General features: G+C 38.1%; 2 protein-coding genes across 4 annotated transcripts in view; one reads left to right on the plus strand and one right to left on the minus strand.

Annotated features, from left to right (window-relative positions):
* Positions 1–18,754, minus strand: part of rapgef5b (Rap guanine nucleotide exchange factor (GEF) 5b) — an 84,057-nt gene extending 65,303 nt beyond the window's left edge. Inside the window, exons 1-6 of one of the 3 annotated variants that reach the window (XM_067402371.1) lie at positions 18,476–18,754; positions 16,541–16,606; positions 16,086–16,192; positions 12,608–12,729; positions 12,197–12,365; positions 1,536–1,617 (exon numbers count right to left, since the gene is read on the minus strand). In XM_067402371.1, the coding sequence (XP_067258472.1) occupies positions 1,536–1,617; positions 12,197–12,365; positions 12,608–12,729; positions 16,086–16,192; positions 16,541–16,606; positions 18,476–18,607 (678 nt within the window). In that variant the 5' untranslated portion in view covers positions 18,608–18,754. Of the gene's footprint in view, positions 1–1,535; positions 1,621–12,196; positions 12,366–12,607; positions 12,730–16,085; positions 16,193–16,540; positions 16,607–18,475 lie in introns of all 3 variants that reach the window. The other 2 variants (XM_067402367.1, XM_067402372.1) reach the window with 2 other exon arrangements.
* A 1,898-nt stretch (positions 18,755–20,652) lies between these two features.
* Positions 20,653–22,437, plus strand: LOC137031405 (serine/threonine-protein kinase pim-3). The gene is made up of 6 exons (XM_067402373.1): positions 20,653–20,809; positions 21,009–21,103; positions 21,243–21,293; positions 21,459–21,837; positions 21,957–22,133; positions 22,308–22,437. The coding sequence occupies exons 1-6, from the start codon at positions 20,761–20,763 to the stop codon at positions 22,406–22,408; spliced, it is 852 nt and encodes a 283-aa protein (XP_067258474.1). The 5' UTR covers positions 20,653–20,760; the 3' UTR covers positions 22,409–22,437.
* The last annotated feature ends 1,278 nt before the right edge of the window (positions 22,438–23,715 follow it).

The following is a 23,715-nucleotide window of genomic DNA, read 5'->3' on the forward strand; positions in this document are numbered from 1 at the left end:
TGGAATGAGGGGTGGGTGGATGGATGGATGGATGGATGGATGGATGGATGGGAAAGATTGACAGGTGGATGGATGGATGGATGGATGGATGGATGGATGATGGATGGATGGATGGATGGACAGACTAGTGGATAGATTAGGGATGAATTCACTGTTGAATCGATGGATAAATAGATGGACAGACTAGAATGGATGCAGGAATGAACTGACTCGTGGATCGATTAAAGGATGGATGGAGGAATGAATTGACTCGTGGATGGATGGATGGACAGGCAGACATAAGAATGGATGGATGGATGGACAGGCAGACATAAGAATGGATGGATGGATGGATAGATGGATGGATGGATGGACTAGTGGATGGATGAGGGATGAATTGACTCGTGAATGGATGAATGGAATGGGGGGTGGATAGATGGATGGATGGATGGACTAGTGGATGGATGAGGGATGAATTGACTGGTGAATCGATGGATAAATAGATGGATAGACAAGGATGGATGCATGGATTGGCTAGTAGGATTGAAGGATTGACTCATGCATGGATGGATGGACATATAGATGGATGGGTGGATGATGGATGGATTGACTAGTGGATGGATGAGGGAGGATGGAGGGATGAACTGATAGGTGGACGGACGGACGGATGGATGACAGACTAGGATGGTTGGATGGATGATGCATGGATGAATGGATGGAAAGGCTAGGATGGATGGATGGATGAGGGATGGATGGAGGGATGAACTGACTGGTGGATAGATGGATGAATGAATGAATGAATGAATGGACAGACTAGGATGGATGGATGGATGGATGGATGATGGATGGATGCATGGATTGACTAGTGGATGTATGGAAGGATGAATTGACTCGTGGATGGATGGATGAACAGAGACATATGGATTGATGGATGGATTTAAAGGATAAAAACATAAAAACATTTTTTTTTTTTTTTTAATTCAAGTACTCGAGTGATCATCTTAAACTTGTCAAGCATCTGGTAACCATTGCTGCAAATTATGTTTTATTATTAGGTCTTACTCTAAATCCTATACATAACTACAAGCTACATGCTAAAGATACAGTACATTGATTATGCCATCAAACTGTTCAGCTGAACACAGCAATACAAAAATGAGCATCATCAGTTCCCCAGGGAGTCTAATGCAAATGCCGACCCTCTCTGAATAACAGGAACTGGCCTTATATTTCTGTTGCCAAGGTGACTGCAGGTGCACAGGCCACCTTGAGGAGAGGTTCTGCAACATTACCTTGATAGCTGGAAGCTAAGCACGTGCCACATGGCAACAGTAATGTACTGATTCAGTCATTACACCAGAGCTGCTGGCTCTCAAACGGACAGAGCGCAGGTGTGACAGGGTTTCTGTGCAAGTGAAAATGCTCTGTACTAAACCTTTTGTATATTGTGGTTAAAAGACACAGACTGTGCTGGATGTTTGTTTTGCACGGTCTTAAAATTTCTAAATGCAAGATTTGGGGAAAAAAAAGCTCATAAGATAAAAAAGTTTTCTTACTGTTGAGGTGAGATGCTCCAATGCTCTCATTTGAAGAAGTGGATTACAAGCATCAGATGTTTTCTGCGCATCTTCTTGATTGCTACTGTACAGAAAAACATAAAACACAATTTATTCTCAGTCAATTTACCATGTTTTTTTTGTTTTGTTTTTTCTCTTGGTGGACATGGTACCATGTTAATGGGTCAATGACAATTTTTTTTTTTAAATGCCATTTATACATGCAATGAAACAAATACACTTTTCATGATAAGCTGGTTTTAATTTCTTATTTAAAATTCATTTTGATTTTTTTTTTTTTTTTGGTGACAGTCAAAAAGTTCTTGAATAACAGTTATACAACTGTCTTGAGATCATAATGAAGAAAAAAGCCTCATCAAAAGGAACATTCTTGAAAGGGAAACCTTATCAAATAGTTTGGTACAATGTTTTATTATTATTTCTTACAAACAAATATTGCAATAAAACGGATATTTATTTACTTTTATTTATTATGCAAACCCCTGCAAGTATGTCAAGGTTAATACGTCTTAAATTATCAGATAATTTGACCTTTTTTGACAAAACATGGTTAGTTCGCAATGTAAAATGTTATGTGGATTTCATGATTTGATAATAAAAACATTTTACCTTTAATATTTGTATTCAGCAAGGATGCATTAATATGATCAGACTTTTACATAGTTCTTAAAAAAGTTCCATTTCAAATAAATGCTGTTTTTTTCTTTCAAATTTTAATTTCTTCAAAGAATCCTGAATAATGAAAGAAAATAACTGTATCATGGTTTCCACAAATAAATTAAGCAGCAAATTGTTTTTCAATATTGCTTAAAACAACTTTTTTGAAGGATTATGTGACACTGAAGACTGAAGTAATAAAGTCAAACAATAATTCTGTTTTTACTGTATTTTGATCCAATAAATGTCACATTTTTTTTGATGGTCCTCTATAGACTATAAGTGACGCTGTGCCTACATGTGAACTAATTTTCATTGGAGTATTAGTTGAGTATTAGTAGACTGTTAGGGGTAGGTTTAGAGTTAGCATAGTAACATGTTAGCGTTAATAGAATAAGTTGATATTTACTTGCAATGTAGTCAGTTGGGGGAGCATCAAAATAAAGTGTTAGCAGATATTAAGCAGACAGTCTACTAATACTCTATTAGTTGACATGTAGACGCAAATTTACTTAGAGCAAAGTCTCATTGAGGGAAGTTACAGTATTTCACTCAGCGCAGCTATTTCAGTCGTGCAAGTACAGCTCTTATCTTTTTAAACGGGAAACCAAATTCTCCAAAGCTGTTCACCGAGCTTATGATTACATTTTACATTTGAAATCACCAATAAAATATGACAACAACTGTCTCATAAGTTTTGATTCTAAATGCTCAAATCATGACAAAACAAAATTAATTTTTCAAATTCAAGACATTTTTTAGCTTGGACCAGTCAATGTGCATTTGCAGTCATAAGTGTGCATTTCAGAACACTGACTGTTTCAATAGCAACCGGAGTTTCTAAAGGCAGCAGAGATGCAATGACTTAACCAATTGCCGATTGACTCTTTTATTTAGAAGACTTATTCCACCATATTGAGCATTGCACTTTCTCCCTTTCATCCCATCCCTGCATACGTCATCAGGAATGTCTTATTTCAGAAAAGTAACCATAATAAAATTAACTGTTATTGCTCTTACTTAGCAATCCAATTGTTACTTTTCTTAAAGGTGCCATAGAACCAGTTTTTACAAGTCTAAGGTGTCCCCTGAATGTTTCTGTGAAGTTTTAGCTCAAAATACCCCATAGATTTTTTTTAATAATTTTTTTAACTGCCTATTTTGGGGCATCATTAACTATGCACCGATTCAGGCTGCGGCCCCTTTAAATTGCTCGCTCCCTGCCACCCGAGCTCTCAACTATAATACAGTGTATTTACAAAATTCACACAGCTAATAACCCTCAAATGGATCTTTACAAGATGTTCGTCATGCATACTGCATGCATGCGTCGGATCATGTGAGTAAAGTATTTATTTGGATGTTTACATTTGATTCTGAATGAGTTTGATAGTGCTCTGCGGCTAACGGGCTAATGCTACACTGTTGGAGAGATTTATAAAGAATGAAGTTGTGTTTATGAATTATACAGTGTTTACATGAATTCTATATGAATTATACAAGTGTTTAAAAATGAAAATAGCGACGGCTCTTGTCTCTGTGAATACAGTAAGAAACGATGGTAACTTTAACCACATTTAACAGTACATTAGCAACATACTAACAAAACATTTAGAAAGACAATTTACAAATATCACTAAAAATATAATGTAATCATGGATCATGTCAGTTATTATTGCTCCATCTGCCATTTTTCACTGTTTTTCTTGCTTGCTTACCTAGTCTGATGATTCAGCTGTGCACATCCAGACGTTAATACTGGCTGCCCTTGTGTAATTCCTTGAACATGGGCTGGCATATGCAAATAATGGGGGCGTACACCCCGACTGTTACGTAACAGTCGGTGTTATGTTGAGATTCGCCTGTTTTTCAGAGGTCTTTTAAACAAATGAGATTTACACAAGGAGGAGGAAACAATGGTGTTTGAGACTCACTGTATGTCATTTCCATGTACTGAACTCTTGTTATTCAACTATGCCAAGGTAAATTCAATTTTTGATTCTAGGGCACCTTTAAATGAGACTGCCTTGATGACATATGCAGCCTTCAAACGTGACCTCTAGAGGACGCAGCCTAAAAAATGAGATGCAGCTCTTGTATATCTAAAGTCTTTGCTTATAGTTAACAGAATGTCTAAAGGGGACCAAAATAAAGTGTTATCCAAATAAATGCAGCCTTGATTTTAAGGTGCAATGTGTAAATTTTAGCAGCATATAGCTGTGAGGTTGCAAACTGCAACTAACAGCGCACACCCCTCGCACCCCTCCCTTTCGGAGAAGCTACAGTGGCCGTCTGGCCAACACTAGACAAAGATGTCGTCGTCTAACACAGCAGAGAGTAGCCTGTGTGAAGCAATAGGTTTCTTCTTACTTTTAACAAAGAACAGTCTCTGCTTCTAATAAATCAGACGACTACTACTACTACTTTGTGCGTATTCAACGCAGTGACGATGCAAGCTGCATCTACAAACATGAACGATTTAGAGCAACAACAACATAGTGACTAAACACGCTCTGTAGAGTGTTTGTCCGTTAAGAGCTGCTGTAGAAACATGATGGTGCAAAATGATGACTTGACATGGAGGGGGGACCCGTGGTGTATGTAGATATAAATGGCTCATTCTAAGGTAATAAAAACATAACGGTTCATTATGTAAGGTCTTTATACACCACTAAAAACATAGTTATGTATATTATATTGCATTTCTATCAATACATCCTCACAAATTTTACACAAACTTCTTTTAAAAACACACACACACACACACACACACACACACAAAAAAAAAAACTTCTGAACAGCAGTAATGTATAATTTAAAAACTTTTTTAATTATTAAGATGTGTACACTCCAAGGTGTAAGAAAAATATGTTTATTACTTTTTACTGGTATAAAAGTTTTTCAAAATCACATGAAAAACATGAATTCACCATCTGACAACTCTATAAGGCAAAACAAATCCTTTAATGTCACACTGAAAAAGCTTGCACTGTCTCAAAAGCTTAATCAGGCCATATGGAGTTGCAGAAAGAGGGACCTAAAAACAGGTCTGATCTCGCTAAAATGGACATCCTGCCTAGACAAAGCCTGACCGACTTTCCCAGCAGACAGGAAATGATGCAGAGACACGACCTATAGCTCAACTTCCATTTGCGTCCATTGACCCCCTGATTACGTACTGTGTACTAAAGTGCTAAACGTCATTGATCTAATTAATTGAGGCCCTGCACAAATTCTTTGTGGCTCATAAGAGGTCAAGCCTGCAAGCCAGGCTAAACAGTAAGGTCTTTTTCTGGTCAGGCCAGTATTTCAGATTTCAACTTGCCCTGCCACCATTTTCTCTGGCTACAAAATATATACATCAATAAAGCCAAATGCACAAACAAAAACTGCAGAGGCAGTAAGAGAACAGATGGATAGCTTGCATCTTACACATGTCTGTGAACTGATGAGATGTGCTTTGACAGCCCGAGGAAGGTCAAAAGAAATGAGGCACACTCTGAGCAGGTTGAGTATGTCTGAATATCTGAAAGTGAGACAGACAGAGCCTGGAGCAAAATCATTTGTATGTCCTGCACTCAGAGGCATACTGTCACACAGACATCTGCTGGTGAATGCTGGAACTGCAGCTGACGTTACTACATTAGTTTGCACACAAAAAGATCCTGAATGATGACTGTAAATTAGATTTCCCAGCCACATTTAGCATTAATCATCGACAAGCCCTGTCCAGATTACAGGTCATTGATTTTTTTTTTTTTTTAAACATGGTTTGCAGATTATGTTAAGTCCCATTTGCCTATTGTATTTTTTTATGTGGATAGTTCATCCAAAAATGAAAAATCTGTCATCATTGAGTGCTGCAGTGATGACGTATTTTTGTAGTCCAATCCTGAAGTTAGCATCACACTGGTGCCATATGGTTCTGTTCTGGAAGAGAACTGCCTGCACATCCATGCAGAATGGTGGCCCAGTAGTGCACAACACAACGAAATAAAAAAACAAAAACAAACATAAGTTCACAACACAACGAAATAAAGCCACAATGCAACGGAATAAAGCCACAACACAATGGAATAAAGCCACAACACAACAAAATCGAGCCACAACACAACGGAAACAAGCTACAACACAACGAAATAAAGCCACAACACAACAAAATCGAGCCACAACACAACGGAAACAAGCCACAACACAACGAAATAAAGCCACAACAACAGAAATGCTCCCGACCACTTGGGGGCTCTCAGAGCTCGGTAATATTACTATTCCTTGCCACTGTTCTATAAAGTCGACAGTCTTACAAAGATATCAACACCATGATTAGTTTTAAGTATTTAAACATTGTATATCGACATGAAATATTAATTAAAAATCAACTACGTGCACAATAGCTTCATATTTATACTTGTGAATGATTTGATGCGATACAGCGCATGATGAAGGGGACGTCTGCCAATCCCACCAAGTGGTTAAAACGTATAATTTGTATTCATTACAATGACTTTGTTTAACATTTAAAAACAGACATGTTCAAATTCCAAAGCTTGTTACTTCCTGTTGGTAAGACTGACAAGCTTTGGAATTTGAATACAGTATGTCTGTTTTTAAATGTTATAAGTAATTTTAATAAATACAAATTATACATTTTAACCACTTGGTGGAATTGGCAGACATTCCCTTCACCATGCACAGTGGTAGCGTGTTTACAGTCTATGTGTCAAATCATTCACAGGTATAAATATGAAGCTATTTTGCATGTAGATGATTTTTTAATTAATATTTCATGTCGATATACAATGTTTACATACTGTTCAAACTAATCATGGTATTGATATTACTGCCGACTCTATAGAACAGTGGAAAGGAAAACTAACTTTACCGAGCTCTGTAAGCCCCCTAGTGGTTGGGAGCATTTCCGTTGTGTTGTGGCTTGATTTCGTTGTGTTGTAAACTTATGTTTGCTTTTTTAATTTCTTTGTGTTGTGCACTACTGGGCCACTGTAATGCAGCCTAGCACGGATAAGAGCAGGGAGAACAACGATAACCCCCGTAGGGTAAACAGAACAAACATAAATGTATTGCAGGTATCATTAATGTTCAATAATTTAATGTACAACATAATTCGAGAAATGAGTCTGATTCAAAGGGAAATCAGAAGGCCAAATCCTGACTGGATGAGAGAAGGAGCTGGGGATGGAGGAGGGTAATTAGCTCCTGATCAACGCAATAGCTGCTGATAATACTGGACCTTATATATAGTATGCTGTGATAGTCATTGTATTCATAGACGTGGATCAGCTGAGAGTCAGCTGATGCGAGCTTGACTGACGTGACCTGCTAGAACTAAAGGTGATTAAGGCTTGATTTAAAGGTGCCCTAGAACTTTTTTTTAAAAGATGTAATATAAGTCGAAGGTGTCCCCTGAATGTGTCTGTGAAGTTTCAGCTCAAAATACCCCATAGAATTTTTTAAATTCATTTTTTTAACTGCCTATTTTAAGGCATATTTAGAAACGAGCCAATTTCAGGTTTTTCGGCCCCTTTAAATCGCGCGGTCTCCGCCCCCTCCCGAGCTCTCGACTCTATCACAGCATAAACAAAGTTTACACAGCTAATGTAACCCTCAAAATGGATCTTTACAAAGTGTTCGTCATGCATACTGAAGGCATGCGTCGGATTGTGTGAGTATTGTATTTATCTGGGTGTTTACATTTGATATTGAATGAGTTTGATAGTATGCTCTGTGGCTAACACTACACTGTTGGAGAGATTTATAAAGAATGAAGTTGTGTTTATGAATTATACAGACTGTAAGTGTTTAAAAATGAAAATAGCGACAGCTCTCTTGTCTCTGTGAATACAGTAAGAAACGATGGTAACTTTAACCACATTGAACAGTACATTAGCAACATGCTAACGAAACATTTAGAAAGACAGTTTACAAATATCACTAAAAATATCATGTTATCATGGATCATGTCAGTTATTATTGCTCCATCTGCCATTTTTCGCTGTTTTCCTTGCTTGCTTACCTAGTCTGATTATTCAGCAGTGCACATCCAGACGTTCTGCCCTTGTGTAATACTAACTGCCCTTGTGTTATACCTCAATCATGGGCTGGCATTATGCAAATATTGGGGGCGTACACCCCAACTGTTACGTAACAGTCGGTGTTATGTTGAGATTCGCCTGTTCTTTGGAGGTCTTTTAAACAAATGAGATTGAAACAATGGAGTTTGAAACTCTTTTCCATGTATTGAACTCTTGTTATTTAACTATGCCAATATAAATTCAATTTTTAATTCTAGGGCACCTTTATCAAGAAAATGGACTGTCTGTTAAGACAAAATTTGTTCATAGATTTCAACAGTCAGGTTGTGTAACAGACGTAGGCTGGGAAGTGCTGTGCGTGCAAAGCCCCGGGTATACTTTCCGCGGCCGGATGCGTCACGCACGCAGTCCTGTCTGCGCGTCTTTCAAAGTATACTACACCATGGATGCGCGCGGATGATCACGTTCGACACATGCGCAGTATATTTTTTTCTATGCTGTACCAGACATCGGAGGGCAGCACTGAGAAGATTCTTCCATCGCTGTCGGCAAAATTCATCCTTTCCACTATTTTTGCTTATCTCCCTCCATGAATTTGCCACCTTAAACATGTCTTTGTATTCTTTCAAACATGAATTGTACAAATGTGGCTATTTTCTAATCTCTTCGCACAAACGCTTGTTGAGTTTGCCGTCCATTGTTGTGTTTTTCAGTTTTTTTCAAGTGTGTTGTTTTTAAACCGGTCTTTTAACACTCTTCTTCGATGGCTGAACACTATGCTCAATACTGTGCGTATTGCCACCTGGTGGACTCTTCTGTACTGCTGGCGCATGCGCTGTTGCACGCGGACTGTCCGTGCGGTCTTGAAATTTGGGCTGCGCACGGACAGGGTGTGCGGCCGGCCGTGAGCTCTCCGCATGACGAAAATTACATCATCCGGACTGTGCACGAATTTGGATGGCCGAAGTATACCCGGAGCTTAAACCTCACTCCCCTGATCTCAAGAGGTGCTCTAGCGACTGATGCTAGTAGAGACTGCAGTCTTTAGCCTCCTTGTTAGAGTGCCCACCTCCCATGTGGACGGGCCCGGGTTCGCGTCCCACTTAGAGCGGGCAGGTGCGAACTAGAGGGGCTACATTGGTGCCGTGACCCAGATGGGAGTGAGGTTTAGGGGGTGAGTGTAACAGACGTAGACTGGGAAGTGCTGTGCGTGTAAACCTCACTCCCCTGATCTCAAGAGGTGTTCTAGTAACTCATGCTAGAGGTTGCAGCCTTTAGCCTCCTTGTTAGAGCGTCTGACTCCCATGCCGATGGGCCTGGGTTTGCATCGCGATTGGAGCGGGCAGGTGCGAACTGGATGGGGTACAGTTGGAGAAGTAAAAACTTTGTATTTATTTTCTCCATAGGCAAATTGATTTTTAATGATAACTTTTCAGACAGCTAAAGCCGTGAGCCCACATTATTTCAACTTATTTTGAAAATTACTATTTTTAAAGGGGAACTCAGTAATATTTCAAATACACTGTTTGGAAGTTAGTCGGGCCGATACCAACAACAAATGTGTAACCAATCAGCATTAGGGGGCGTATGACGGTCGAGGACAGAGAACGAGCAAAAGGGAGATTTGAAAATAAGAAAGGAAAAAAAAAACCTGCAGAACGAGAGATGGGACACAATACAAAATCTCAAAAGAATATCACTGGAATGAAGGTTTATGCCTGGGCAAAACGTTTTAGGACCCGCGTTTATATTAGAAAAGCTTTCTAGTGCTGGACAGAGCTAAGTGGGAAGGCCTGAAAACAGACGAGGAGGCTGCTTTGATTCTGCTTCGCATGCGAGTAATACTGCGTTTTGTTTGTTTTGAGCTGCTGTGCTGTTGGCGTCTAACAACAAACACTTTGTATTTACTCTTGTGTACTTTATGTTCATTTTTTGTGCTTCCTTGTCATTCGTTCATCATCTGCGCTTTATTTTTCGTGAAACATTTTGTTGCGCGTCAGCTGTGATAAACAGAAATCCACTCGCATTATGTGTGTAACACTGGCCATCTATCGGTAAACTACTGCACACTGACAGCTGCTAGAGAATGAGGTGTTTAGCTCATTGGTAGTGCATTTGCCTCACATGCCAGCAGAGATCGGGCCGGGGTTTGAAACCGACTCGGAGCAGGGTGGTTAGGATTGTATTGTGAGTTTTGAAGGTGGAGCAATGAAGAGAGGGGTGGGTTTGTTTGGGTTGATTTCAAATATCAACAATGTCCAACAGCGTAGTTCAAATACTACTTACCGCACCTTTAACTCCCTGAGGTCTGAAAACGCGCCGGAGCGTTTTGCAGTTTTTTTTCAACTTGCAGCAAAACAGACTTAAAATACTCCATTTTTTGTCATAGAGACATAAGTAATATATCAATTGAAACTAGCTTTTGGTATTCAATTGAAATAGAATACCTTTTTTATTTGTATACACTCAGAGTAAAAACAAAATGTTGTGCTTTTTGTAAAATAAAGAAAACTAAAATGATGCATGATCTGTCCTCTCCCTCTGAACAAAGTCTAATCTGATAGTTCTCAGAAAATAAACTATAACTTAGTGAATACTAATCACAAAAAAATTACACTCATGTCGCGATTTAAATCGTGTAAGTCATATCGAAAAAAAATTCTGTGCTTATGTAATCTGTATGAAAAGAGACATGTCAGAAGTCCGTGATTCTGCTCATTATCTGCTAATGCGGCCACACCCACGGAGCCAGCGCTATTCAGAGGCAAATTATGAGTCAATACAGGCATTCATCGTCTCAATTGTGTATTTATTGTCTTGAAAAGTGTTTACCTGTATGTAAAAGCCATGGTTAACAACCTTTGGAAGACACCAAACTACATTACACATGATGCTGTACAGAAATTTCCACCAATCAGAGAGTCTAAACAAGCAAACAGTGCCAAAAGAGCTCTTTAGCTCCGCCTACTCCCATGAAGCACTGCAAATGATGTAATCGAGTCAATCTCTCAACGCTCTCAAAAATACTTAAATATTTGTATGTATATGCATATTTTTGCAATAATCTTAAAATATGTTGTTTCTATAGACATAAGAATATCAAGAATTTAAATGAATAGTTTTAGATTTCTACATCGCGTTTTTAATTTGATTATGTTGTTCGCAATGCTTCATGGGATTGTAGTTCTTTCCCTCACTAAAGCCGTTAAGTACACAGTCTTGTACCTTTGTATTTTTGTCCGAATACTCTTTTGCTTCAAATCAAAGTTTATAATGTTATGATTCATCTCGTAGCAAGTTGTTTTTTTTTTTTTTAATCCGTATGGGAAAAATGAATAGAAAAAATACTTCCGGAACCAACACAGCTGAAAAAGTGGGAGGGCACTGTTGCACTCCATTAGCTTGTCAGCATTTGAAAGTGTAAAACAAACAAACAAAAAGTTAAAGTCTGAAGTTTGAAAGTTCATAGGCAGGCAGACAGACAGACAGATTTATGGAACAGGATGGAAGAACTCTTAATTTCCCACTATTAGTCCTACTTCAAACACTAAAGACTCGAATTGAAATTTGTTCCGACAACTCTTAAGATCTGAATTTTGCCCAATCCCAGACCCCCAGTTAAGGTCCACTGAGAGAGATAGGATGTAAAACTTTAGCCTCCAAAATAATCTTTTGGATCCCAAACCAAGAAAAACAACCCAAAGGGTAAATGTTCACAACTTCCATAGTACTTTAACGCCTCTTTTATGTAAGTTTAGCTCTGCTTAGGTAATCAGTAATGGTTGTTTACAGGTCCAAGCACGTTCTGTTAGCACTGGATAGTAAATTAAAAGCTATTAAGTTTTACAATCCTGAGGGACAAGATATTTAATGACCTTTGACTTAAGAAAAAACACTATCATTAAGCTTTATGTGTAACCGTATGCTCACCGCTTGTGGGTTCCACTGCGAAGCTGCACGTATGGGACCAGCTGTAGCAGCAGATGTACTGCACTCGGCCAGTTGACCTGATTTCTGAAATCACAGCTCTGGGCCTCACATTCCTCAAAGGTGAACTGGTACAAAGACCTGGAGTCCTCAAAGACATTGTTCTGCTCCACTGGACACAACAGGGGCACAACAGAGTTAAACATCTGACATAAAGCTGTCTAGATAAAGCTTATGCAAATGTTATTTTCTAGTCAGGCACCTCACAGGGAACCAGGCTGTGTTGCAGATTCAAAATGCATATAATTCCATATAATAAATCATCCAAACATTACAGCGTCTGCTTGTGCCTCGTCTTTATACTGAAGGAGCGATCTGATCATTCACAGTAATTGTTTTATCATGTATGTGTACCTGAAAGCAGAATACCCAAGTCCAGGAGAATGTTCCAGATTTTAGAAGCCATTTCCCTGTTCTGGATAAATGCAAAATGATCCATCAGCCATTCCACCAGCTCCAGACCAGTACATGTCCTCCTGAGAATATGACAGATGAGAACAGGATAAAGACGAAAGTGTTACATGAAATGTTAAAGGCTGATTTTATTAACCAAAACAAAACCATTATGAAAATGTTTATGCTTTCATTAAAAAAAAAAAAATACGATTGGATGATATTTTGCTGATTGTTTTTTTAAAAAAAAGACAATTTATAAACTAGTTGCACCTTTTTATTCATTTTAAATCATGTAGGTATTGCTAATGTGACATTGTTAATAAACTGGTAAATTCCAACTAATAAAAAGTTAATTCATGTAATATTTCATAAATTAATGATGTACTGTACATCCAATTTAATTAGTGACTTAAAACACTGCAGAATCTGAAATATATCTAATTTTATTTCAAAAAAAGTATATTTATCAATAAGTGCTTCAAGCATGTTTACATTTATTCTAAAATAATAACTATAAGAACACGATAACCAATTTCAAGTATATTTGTGAACTTATGTGCAGTTGTTCTTTTTAATAGCAGGGATGCAAACAGGTAAGGGGGAAAAAAAGGTGAGAACATTGCGTGAGGCGGGGACATGATCCGCACTGATTTTTTTTTAAAAGATATTTGCTTTACATGCTCATTTGTAGTTATTTAAGTTTTTTTTTTTACCTTATATGTCCAAAACTGTAATTTTTCACAAAAAAAGTTAACATATTGTTGCAACATTTTACCAAAATCTAATTTTGGTCAAAATATCCTGTTATAAAAGATGAGGTGCTATGCAGGCTTTTTAAGACAATATTGGGATTAGATGGCAATACTGAGCTGAACTGCAAACTGTTTGCCCTCTCTGCACCATTCCCACTATTCAGACCTCAAATACATAAAATATTTCCCTTTATAGACATAATTTTTAAAGTAAAGTGTAAACGAAGCACTGTACAGTACTTTCGGAAACAACCAGTTCTATATTTACCCTTGTAAATTCACAAGTACACCCCTGGAAGTAAACTAATGCCATATGTTTTTGAAACAAGAAGCTTTGTTAAATTGCACTAACTGAAAAAAAATGCATTGCATTAACCGTGCTTGTAATTTAATGCATTGTATTTTTAGGGTTTGCATTTTTATGAGCTGAAATTCAACATGGTTGTATACTTAAGCAGTCAGTATTTCAATATTCTGAGTATTTCAATATTCTGAGTATTGAGCACAATCTCCATCTGCTGTTAGCCGACATCACCAGCAGGTGGTGCAAGCGCGTGTTGACAAAGAGCAGAGCGATGGATAGAGAGAGTCATTCATTCATTAAAACGGATTTACAGGAACGGAACAAGCAGCAAGTGCATGTGTGATGATTATCAGGGCCAGTTCATATGCAGAAAAGCTGATAAAGACACAAAAGTTGTGTTTTCCTTTTTAATTTAATGTCTTCACTGTTACTTTCCCTGTGTAGCCTACATGTAAGCAGCTTTCTCTACAGTGAACAAGATTATAACATTATTCCCCGGTTCTCATGTACAATTTAAACGTTAAATCTGAGGTAGACATATAACTTTCCTTAACTTTATATCTCAGCACTGTGCTGCAGTACTTCTGTCATCAAACAGATCTCTGCTGTGTCATTCCCCTGTCTTCTCCTACACTGTTAACATTCAGCGCTCCCATTATTGGCGAGTCATTATTGGCCTGCTCCTGCGTTAGCATCACACGCATGCGCCTTGCTGCTCATGTGAACAGCGTCGGCCAATACTGAGCCGGCATTCTGATGTAGAACCTGGAAACACTGAACGTTAGTGTAGGAGAATGACAGGGGAGAGATGAAGTTTTTGAATAAAGTCGTTATTTTTGTTTTGTTTTTGCACATAAAAAGTATTTTGGTTGCTTCATAACATTAAGGTTGAACCACTGTAGTCACATTGACTTTTTCAACTATTTTTTATTCTTTACAACTTTGTAGTAAACTACTACTTACTAATACTTTTTCCTCGGTTTCATTATCATTATACCTGTAGAGATGTGGTGTGGACTTCCATATTGTTAGAGAATTAGATTATTAAAACTTTATAGCTACAGTTATTTTCCTTGTTGTGAACTGCCCTTAAGGGTGCGTTCACACTTGTAGTTCGGTTCGTTTGGTTCATTTGGTCCGGACCAAAGAAAAAAAAAAAAAAACATTTAGTCCTGGTCCGGTTAGCGTTCAGATTGGCAATTTTATCACCGAACCAAAAGATACCGAACCTTAAGGCATAGGGATACATTCACGACGTGATTGGTCGGATTTTATGACGTAATGCCTATTTTGAGACAGAACTTACCGAACATCCAAAACAATGCTGTTTGCTGAGGTAAATGCGCTCGTTGTGTGTGCGTAGCGGGGCGTAGCCTGCATGTGATGGTATTTTGGCCAGTTGGGAACTCGTGAAGAGCTTATAAAATGTGTAAAGTAGTCAAAACACCAACGGGAATCCATTCGTCACACACACAAACGATCTGCTGCGTGGAGTTTGATGCCTGTGATGAGCAAACTCGACGAGAAAAACCGACATGCGTGAGGATTCTGTCCTTTTTAGGGTCTCTACTTCCTGTTTTTGGTTCGGTTACATGTCTTTGGTCCGTGTTGCGTTCATATATCATTCGAACCGCACCAGAGTTCGTTTGGAAGCGGACCGAGACCCATCTTTTCAGCGGTCTCGGTCCGCTTGTTTGGTGCGCACCAGGGTTCGGATGGCAGCGTTCACATATGTTCAAATGAACCGCACTAACTGAGCAATCGCACCAGGGTTCGTTTTAATCGAACCAAACATGACAAGTGTGAACGCACCCTAAGGCTAACCTAGTGAAAAATAAATATACTAAAATGTATTTGAAATGCATTTATTTTATGCTAAGTATACTACAAATGCATTTGCATATTTATGTGCTTAATATAAATACCCTGCAATTGTACTTTTGGTGTACTATATTGGTATACTTAAAGGCTGCTAAATTGGAACAACTTATTTTGTACTTAATGCACTCTTTAAAAACATTTAAACACTTAAGTACAGTATAATATTTGATTGTACTAAAATGGGACTATTACAAGTATACTTTAGGTACACTTTAAATATTGTGCATTTAAAGACTGATATTATACAGTGATCATACTATCCTTACTACTAGTGATAATTGCACATTTCTTAATATTAGGCTTAATATTAAGAAATGTGCAATTAAGAAGTACTTCAAATAAAGTTTAATTATAATATTTATATCAATAAGTCTCAAGGGATATTGTACTATACTTAGTATGAAATAAATGTATTTTAAATGCATTTTGGTATAGATTTTTTCACTAGGGTATGTTTTATATATAACTGGCAAACACACAATAATGCAATAAAAAATACCTGATGATTCTTGCCAGTTTAATATGTGCTTTCCAGTTATCCTGGCCATTGGATAAGAAAGCATTCCTCAGTGCTCGGCCAGCACACGGCACATTATTCACGCAAGCCTTCACAACACATAGAGAATATTCTTAATCACAATAAAGTGGAAAATGTTGACATTGTCAGGACAGAAACAGGAGACAAGTTTAAAAAATGAAACACTATTTGCCTGCATTGCCTCAAAATATACAAAATAAACAACGTATCTACACTACATATGTTTTTCATGATGTGTTATCAAGCTCTCAGTTGGATAGGAAGCTGTATCTTAGAAATTATGCAATCTAGAACAAGTGCTGACAATAACCCCGATCTATCCATCCAATGAATTACACTATGACACCGTGAAACAACCAGATTTTCAAGTCACTGAAGTGCTGAGGGCAACGGCGGGAGTTAAAAGCCTGTTATACCTTGTGTCTAGACTGTCCTGCATTTGAACAGCGGATGGACTCAGGTGGCTGCTTCTGAGATATAATCTAGCATAGAGAGAGAAAGAGGTTAAACATCTGAAAAACAATACAGCTCTGTGTCCTGAGACAATACACTTTGTCTGCTGTTTCTTATCTTAAAACAGCATCTATGAGTTTTACATGAAATATGCATTCATATTAACATCATATCTAGCTTTTCCAATTAAAAAAAACATCACTTTATTAGAAGTTCAGAGCAGTTGACATTGACACATCCACTTAGCACATGTACAGATTACGAAACAAATGACCATATAAGCAATAAAATCTATATTATCAAAATAATTTTTAGAATAACAGGTTGCTGACAGCAATGTGCCTCAGAAGAAACCAAAGTTAAACAAAGCGAAGCAGCCTGTAGCGAAAACCTGATTGTCCATCACTCATTGTGTACTTTTGCTAATTGACTCATGTGGGACGTTGGGGAAACACAGTGAAGTCATTTTTGTAGTCAGTGTAATCAGCAGCTCTTAACCCCCATGTCTACAATTTGTGTTGAAGCAACCATAAAACGATAGGGGCCATTTGTTAATACTATATATAATGCAGAGAACAGCAACACAACATGAACTGAAAGCTAATTTAGTTATTTTTCTTTGAATAAAAGACTCAAAAGAATTAAAGTGAGTCATACATTATTTTGAGCACTTGTACAAACTCTATTTATTTACATGTCAAATTTGCATTTTAGGAAAAGTCTTCTTCTGTGGTCTAAAATAAAAGCAAACAAAACTGAATATTTGAATATATTATATATAATAATGCATTACATATTAGTATTCACGTAGTTGAAATTATATTTCAACTAAAACTACTTTAAACTTACATTTTTTTTACAGTACCACTTTATAATTATTAAACATTCAGTATTATGACCCAATATTAATTGATGAAAACAGAATATTTCTGTGTGTATGTTCCTCAAAAATATTAAGCAGCACAACAGGTTTCAACATTGATAATAATAAGAAATGTTTTGAGCAGCAAATCAGAATTGAATTATTTCTGCAGGATCATTTGACTGTTAAATAGCTGCTAAAAATGTTTTAAAAATATTCTGAGAAATTAGTTATTGTAATAAATATTATATATATTATTATATATATAAAATATATATATATATATATATATACACACACAAACACACACACACACACACACACACACAAATCAGTTAATTTTTTTTTTTATATATATATATATATATATATATATATATATATATATATATATATATATATATATATGTTTATATTATACTAAAAAATGACATATTATACTCAAAAATTATTCATACAGTGGACTACCGGTAAAACTGATAAAAATTTGAAAACAAAAATTATTCAGACACTTTGACCTGACCATGTTTTGCCTAAGTGTTTATTATATTTTATATATTTTATAAGTGTGTGTAATATTTTATTACCCTTTTTTAAAAAAAACTATAGTGAATAAACTGTATTATGAATGAAATGTTCAAGGTGTCTGAATACATTTTAGTTTGACTGTATATATACATATATATTATATATATATACACACACACACCCAAACAAAAAAAAAAAAAACAAAAAAAAATCAATTTGTCAGCTAGTCACATATTATTTATTTTATATATTGCTTATTATAAAAAAAAATCTTGCATTGACACTGTCTTTGTCTTATAAACGTTCTCCTTATTAAAAGGTTTAAAATCCCACCCAACAGGTTTCCTTTTAACCAATCTCATATTACAGCCTGGCCAATGAAATGAATTAGTTTCAGCTGTTCTCAAAGCCACTATTTTAAGCAATATGCAAAACAGCCTTTAAACAAATTTTACACTTTAAAGGCACAAGAAGTACAAAGTGTTGTCAATTTTAAAAATACACTTACAGCTTCCAGGTTCTTCTTAAACTGAGAGCCATTCTTCAGTAAGAGAGAAGAATCAGGTCTGCTGCTCTTGTGATTTTCAAGAACTTTACTTATGAGAGCCTTAACAGACGGACTCTCATCCACCACGTCCATGTCCAGGACAAGTCAGCACAGGTTGGAGGACGAAAGCTCGGACTCCCACATAGAAATCAACGACGGATGTTTATCATCAGTGAGCACATGAAATCGATAGTCATCTATAACCAGTAAAAGCGCAAGACTCGTTTACAGACTGCATACGTCGTGACAATGGAAGACACGTGAGTAAACATAGGTGCGGAGTTGAAAAAGGTGAGTCACGTGACTTTTGAGTGGGCTGTACCTATGAGATCACTGATAACGCAAGTTTTGTCAGTGTTAAATCTAAATTTGATGATAAGATTAGATTTTTAAATTATTGTTTTGTTATTGTGAATGCCACCGTGGAACGGGTTTAATTTTGTAAAAGAGTTTTCCTTAAAAACTTGATCCAGAGTAGTGAAGTAGTAGCTATTCAAGTATGACATTAAATGAAGTAGGTACTTTATAATAACCATGTCAGTACTAATTGTAATTGCATGTATATGTTTTTGTATGACAGACCATCAGCGATGAAAACACGATTTAAATAATAAAAAAAAAATAATAATAATTAATTAATCATTAAACGTTTACGAAGTGAATGCGGAAGGTCCGGTGTTTTTAATCAGTATAACTTAGGTTAATTGCGCGCGCTACTTAGCCTATACAGACATTATTTATTTGTAAAAGATGCAAATACTACATTATTTTTGTCTGTATTCGACTTGAAAACAAATAGATAACGTTACATGTCAAAGCGTTTATTAATCAATCGGAGAGGGAATAAATGGTCGCTTTGTGCCCTACAAAAAACTAGTAGCCTATTGTTGCAGCACAAGCAAGATTAAGAACGTCGTCATGTTTTGCAGAGCTTGACTTGAAATTCTGTGAAGACAACAAGTCCTGCAACTCTCATTTTGCTCAATCTGCAGCTAAAATCACAATAGCGATGGGTCAGTGTAGCTCTCGTTGCAAAGAGGAAGAAAAATATTTTGAGCGTGTACATTTGCATCATGGTACATCGCCACAATCTTCCACCAGTTTGGTGGAAACTCATCCACATCCAGTTAGTGTTGGAGAGGAGAATGTGGGTGGGGGAAAGAAGAAAGGGAGGAAGGAGGACACCTCTAAAAAGAAAACGAGGTTCAGGTTGTGGAGGTGGACCTCTTGTTGGAGAGCTGGTCAAAAATACAGCAGGAAGACCAGCTCAGCTCAGAGAGAGGAAGAGGCTCAAGGCACTGAGGCAGACGCAGTACCATTTGGAATAATTCCTGGTGGTAAATGACCATGTTTTAAGGGAATGAGCAAGGTTCCAAAAAGTCATAATAATTAACTGCTTAGATGTTGAGTATGCAATTAATAATATTATTTTATTTTTGACATTGACATCTTTCCTCTCTTTAGTTCAGAGTTTCCTACAGCAAGTCATTTGTAGTGTAGAGAATCACAATCATCAGGAGCCTTTAAACAATCATCCAGAAGTCCTTCCAGCAGCAGAAGAACATCTTGCTGTTCATCCTAATGCTGATGTCCTCCAATCTCTAGTATGCAGCGATAATGTCGCTCAGACTTCATTTGACTCCGCATCAAATTTGAGTGCTGGCATCGCCCAGACTCCAGTCCTTCACACCCTGTCCAACTGGAGCATCGATGCCAGCCTGACTACAGTCTTCACCGCATCAAACTGGTGTGCTGATGTCGCCCAGACTGCAGTTCGCAACACGTCTGACTGGAGCTTCAATGCCGGCCTGACTCCAGCATGCTCCACGTCAGACTGGAGCATTGACGTCACAGAGATTCCAGCACGTATTGCATCAAACTGGAGTGTTGGCGTCTCCCAGACTCCAGTATGCACTGCGTCGGACTGTGGCACTAACATCACCCAGACTCCATTTCGCATCACGTCTAACTGGAGCTTTGATGCTGACCTGACTCCAGCCAGAACATTGTCAAACTGGAGCACTGACGTCACCAAGACTCCAACACGCACTGCATCAGACTGGAGCATTGAAATCACCCAGACTCCAGCATGCACCGTGTCAGACTGGAACATTGACGTTACCCAGACTCCAATACTCACCACGTCAGACTGGAGTGCTGACATCGCCCAGACTCCAGTCTGTTGCCCCCCTTCCAACTGGAGCATCGACGTCGACCAAACTTCAGTTAGTCCCACAGAGGTCTCCATGTCACCTCTGACAAGACAACTGGAGAATAACGAAAAGACAACTGTGGGTAAGTTTACTGCCACAAAACCAACACACACATTCTTTTGATACTACAGTAAATCAATCTATTGTAATATCACTTGTTAATTCTTTAAACAAGAATTGGACATATGCTGTTTAAAATAGTTTTCTAGCATCGTCCTGCAGGACATTGCAGTCAGTGCTTGATATTTCATGAAAAACTAATCTTGTTTTTTATATAATAGTAATCAATTCCCGTCACTATGTGATCGGCGACATACTGGGTGAAGGGACCTTTGGAGCTGTGTATGAGGGGAGTCGACTGCTGGATGGCTTTAAGGTTTCTTTTTTACTTACAATATCTGGCTAGCAGATTCATCTGGATTGGATTAATATTACCTGTTTTAATAATTACCTGATTATTTATATTAACTGTTAATCTTTCTTTGACAAATCTTGGTTTATTGTTTTGTTATTAGGTGGCAGTGAAAATTGTCACAAAGACAGAGGATTTGGAATACATCAGTATTGTAAGTAGGCTGTGCTCTCTATTTTTCTTTGCTCTCTTTTCAGTTTAAAACATCTCACATTACTATAGCTGATTTTTCAATAGACAAACTGCCATTGGCAATACTTACTTCCTAATTTGGGAAACCACATCCATCTAACCATCATAAAAATTGTATTTCCTCTAGCCATGTCATTCCAAGCCCCTCCCACTAGTGGTTGCACTGCTCATCCTCGCAAACAGAGGCCCTAGTGTTCCAGAAATAATCCAACTACTGGACTGGCAGGACCAGCATGACTATTATATTATGGTACTGGAGCGTCCTTCACCCTGTGAGGACTTGTTTGATTTTGCGGAACACCAAGGAGGCAGCATTGATGAAGGCTTAGCTCGTGTCGTCATGCGCCAGGCAACACAAGCTGCATACATGTGTTGCCACCGTGGTGTTTTACACCGCGATATTAAACTTGAAAATCTGCTGATCAATAAAGAGACCCATGAAGTCAAGCTAATTGACTTTGGGTGTGGCGAGCTCCTTAAGAAATCAGCCTACAAGATATTTACTGGTATGTATTATACCTCAAGCCATAAAATGGGAACTACTGTTGGGAATCATATGCATATCACTAAGTGCAAACGATTTCCTAAAAAATCTGCTGTGGTACTGCAAATCTCTTTCCTCTAGGCACTGATCAATACTGCCCCCCGGAGTATGAGGAGAAGGGCGAGTACAATGGGAAGCCAGCAACAGTCTGGTCCCTTGGTGTTCTACTGTTTGCACTGGTGTGTGGGGACTATCCCAATACTGATGACCTGCATACGATCAATGCACACAACTACTCCAAAGCTGGCTTGTCAGAAGGTGAGCTCTTCATCTCAATGAAGAAAGCAATTTATAATTGTAAATTATACAAAACAAAACAAAGACACAAGACAGGAAAAGCCAGCTAGTGAGATGCTTTAGAATAACATGATCAAAGACAGCAGGTGTGAAGATCGAGGTAATACTCAATGTTTCTTCTGTCATTCTTCACAGAATGCTGCCATTTGATTAGTTCTTGTCTCCAGCGAGAGCCAGAGCAGCGAATTCGATTAAGCAAAATTCTTCTCCACGACTGGTTCAAGGTACTATGTTAAATCAAAGTTAATAATCACTTTAGGGTGTACCGCGATTTGTTTTTCCATCCACAAAATATAAGATGCCTTAAAATCATCATTAATACTCTTGTTATACCATTTAAAGTACTGAAACTTTTTATGACCTTAAACTTATCTGATGAGCATAAGCAGAGTGGAATAATGAAAGAGATCATCATGATTGATATTCAAAACGGTAAGCACATTGTGTATTTTCAGTCTGCAGAGCCGGTTTCCGGCTAAAATATTTGTTTTGTGGAGAGTTTGAAAGTTTTTTTTTTTGTTTGTTTGTTTTTGAGGTTTGGTTTGACTATAAGACTATGGACATTAGCTTAAAGAATATTATAATTTATTCTAGTTCACTTCTGAAAATCTAAATACTGTTTTTGATTTAGGTCACAGACGAAGAGAACCTGAAAACAGTATAAAGAAAAGGACAGGAGCACCTGGAGCCGCTCTTCAGTCGTGAGCTCTTGCCTCAGCCGCCCCACTCCCAGCGCTCCCTATCATGGCCACCCCAGAGGATCTTGTCAAGTCAACAAGGCGACTTCACCCCAGAGCTCCCTGTCTCACTCTGACCAACATGTTCCTGTCAATGTCATCTCAGAGGTTAAGTCTCATCAGAGTCAGTGCCTGTCTCCAGCCTCCACATCCCAAGATGTTCCAGTCTATTTGGCCCTAGCCATAGCTAGTGCCTAAGGCAGCCCTGGTCCCAGGGCATATGTTTGACCTAGAGTTTCTTGCCCTCGAGCCAGTGCCAGAGACCACTTCCAAAGTCCTGACACCATAGATCCCTATCTTGGGTTGCCTGGGAATCAGAGGTTTGTGTCACCAGTGCCCATAGCTCCCTATCTCAGGCCATCAAAGACCCATGCTTGTAGAGCTCCTTGCACAGTTCCATAGGTCACTGACCCTACCCATAGGTTCCTGTCGCTGACTTAACAAGAGCCCAAGGCCTTCCTTGTTCTATCACTGCCATCTTCAAAGCAGTGCCCAAAGATGACTCCGTTATCTCCCTGTCTTCAAATGCCCTGGTCCCAGGGCATATGTTTGCCCAAGAGATTCCTGCTCCTGCTGGAGACTACATTAGTTCCTTTGTCTTTGGTGCCCTGATATCTTGGGCTTCCTGGGTATTAAAGGTTTCTATCACTGGTGCCCATAGCTCCTTTTTATGGCTACCCTAGAGGAAACTGTTATGGCCCTTGCCAAAGTCGGTACCCAAAGCTGGATCCTTGTCTTGGTCCATCTGTGTCAAGGTTCCACCCAAGATGTCCTGTTACAGCCACCTCAGATGTTCATGGCATGGC

This window comes from Chanodichthys erythropterus, chromosome 2 (assembly GCF_024489055.1).
Source record: "Chanodichthys erythropterus isolate Z2021 chromosome 2, ASM2448905v1, whole genome shotgun sequence".
Classification (NCBI taxonomy): domain Eukaryota; kingdom Metazoa; phylum Chordata; class Actinopteri; order Cypriniformes; family Xenocyprididae; genus Chanodichthys; species Chanodichthys erythropterus.

Bases quoted from the DNA above. Each gene is read 5' to 3' on its own strand.
- LOC137031405 (XM_067402373.1), top strand. From the start codon at position 20,761: ATGTCACCTCTGACAAGACAACTGGAGAATAACGAAAAGACAACTGTG. The intron at 21,838-21,956 runs GTATGTATTATA...TCTTTCCTCTAG, and splicing joins AGCCTACAAGATATTTACTG to GCACTGATCAATACTGCCCC. The intron at 22,134-22,307 runs GTGAGCTCTTCA...CATTCTTCACAG, and splicing joins CAAAGCTGGCTTGTCAGAAG to AATGCTGCCATTTGATTAGT.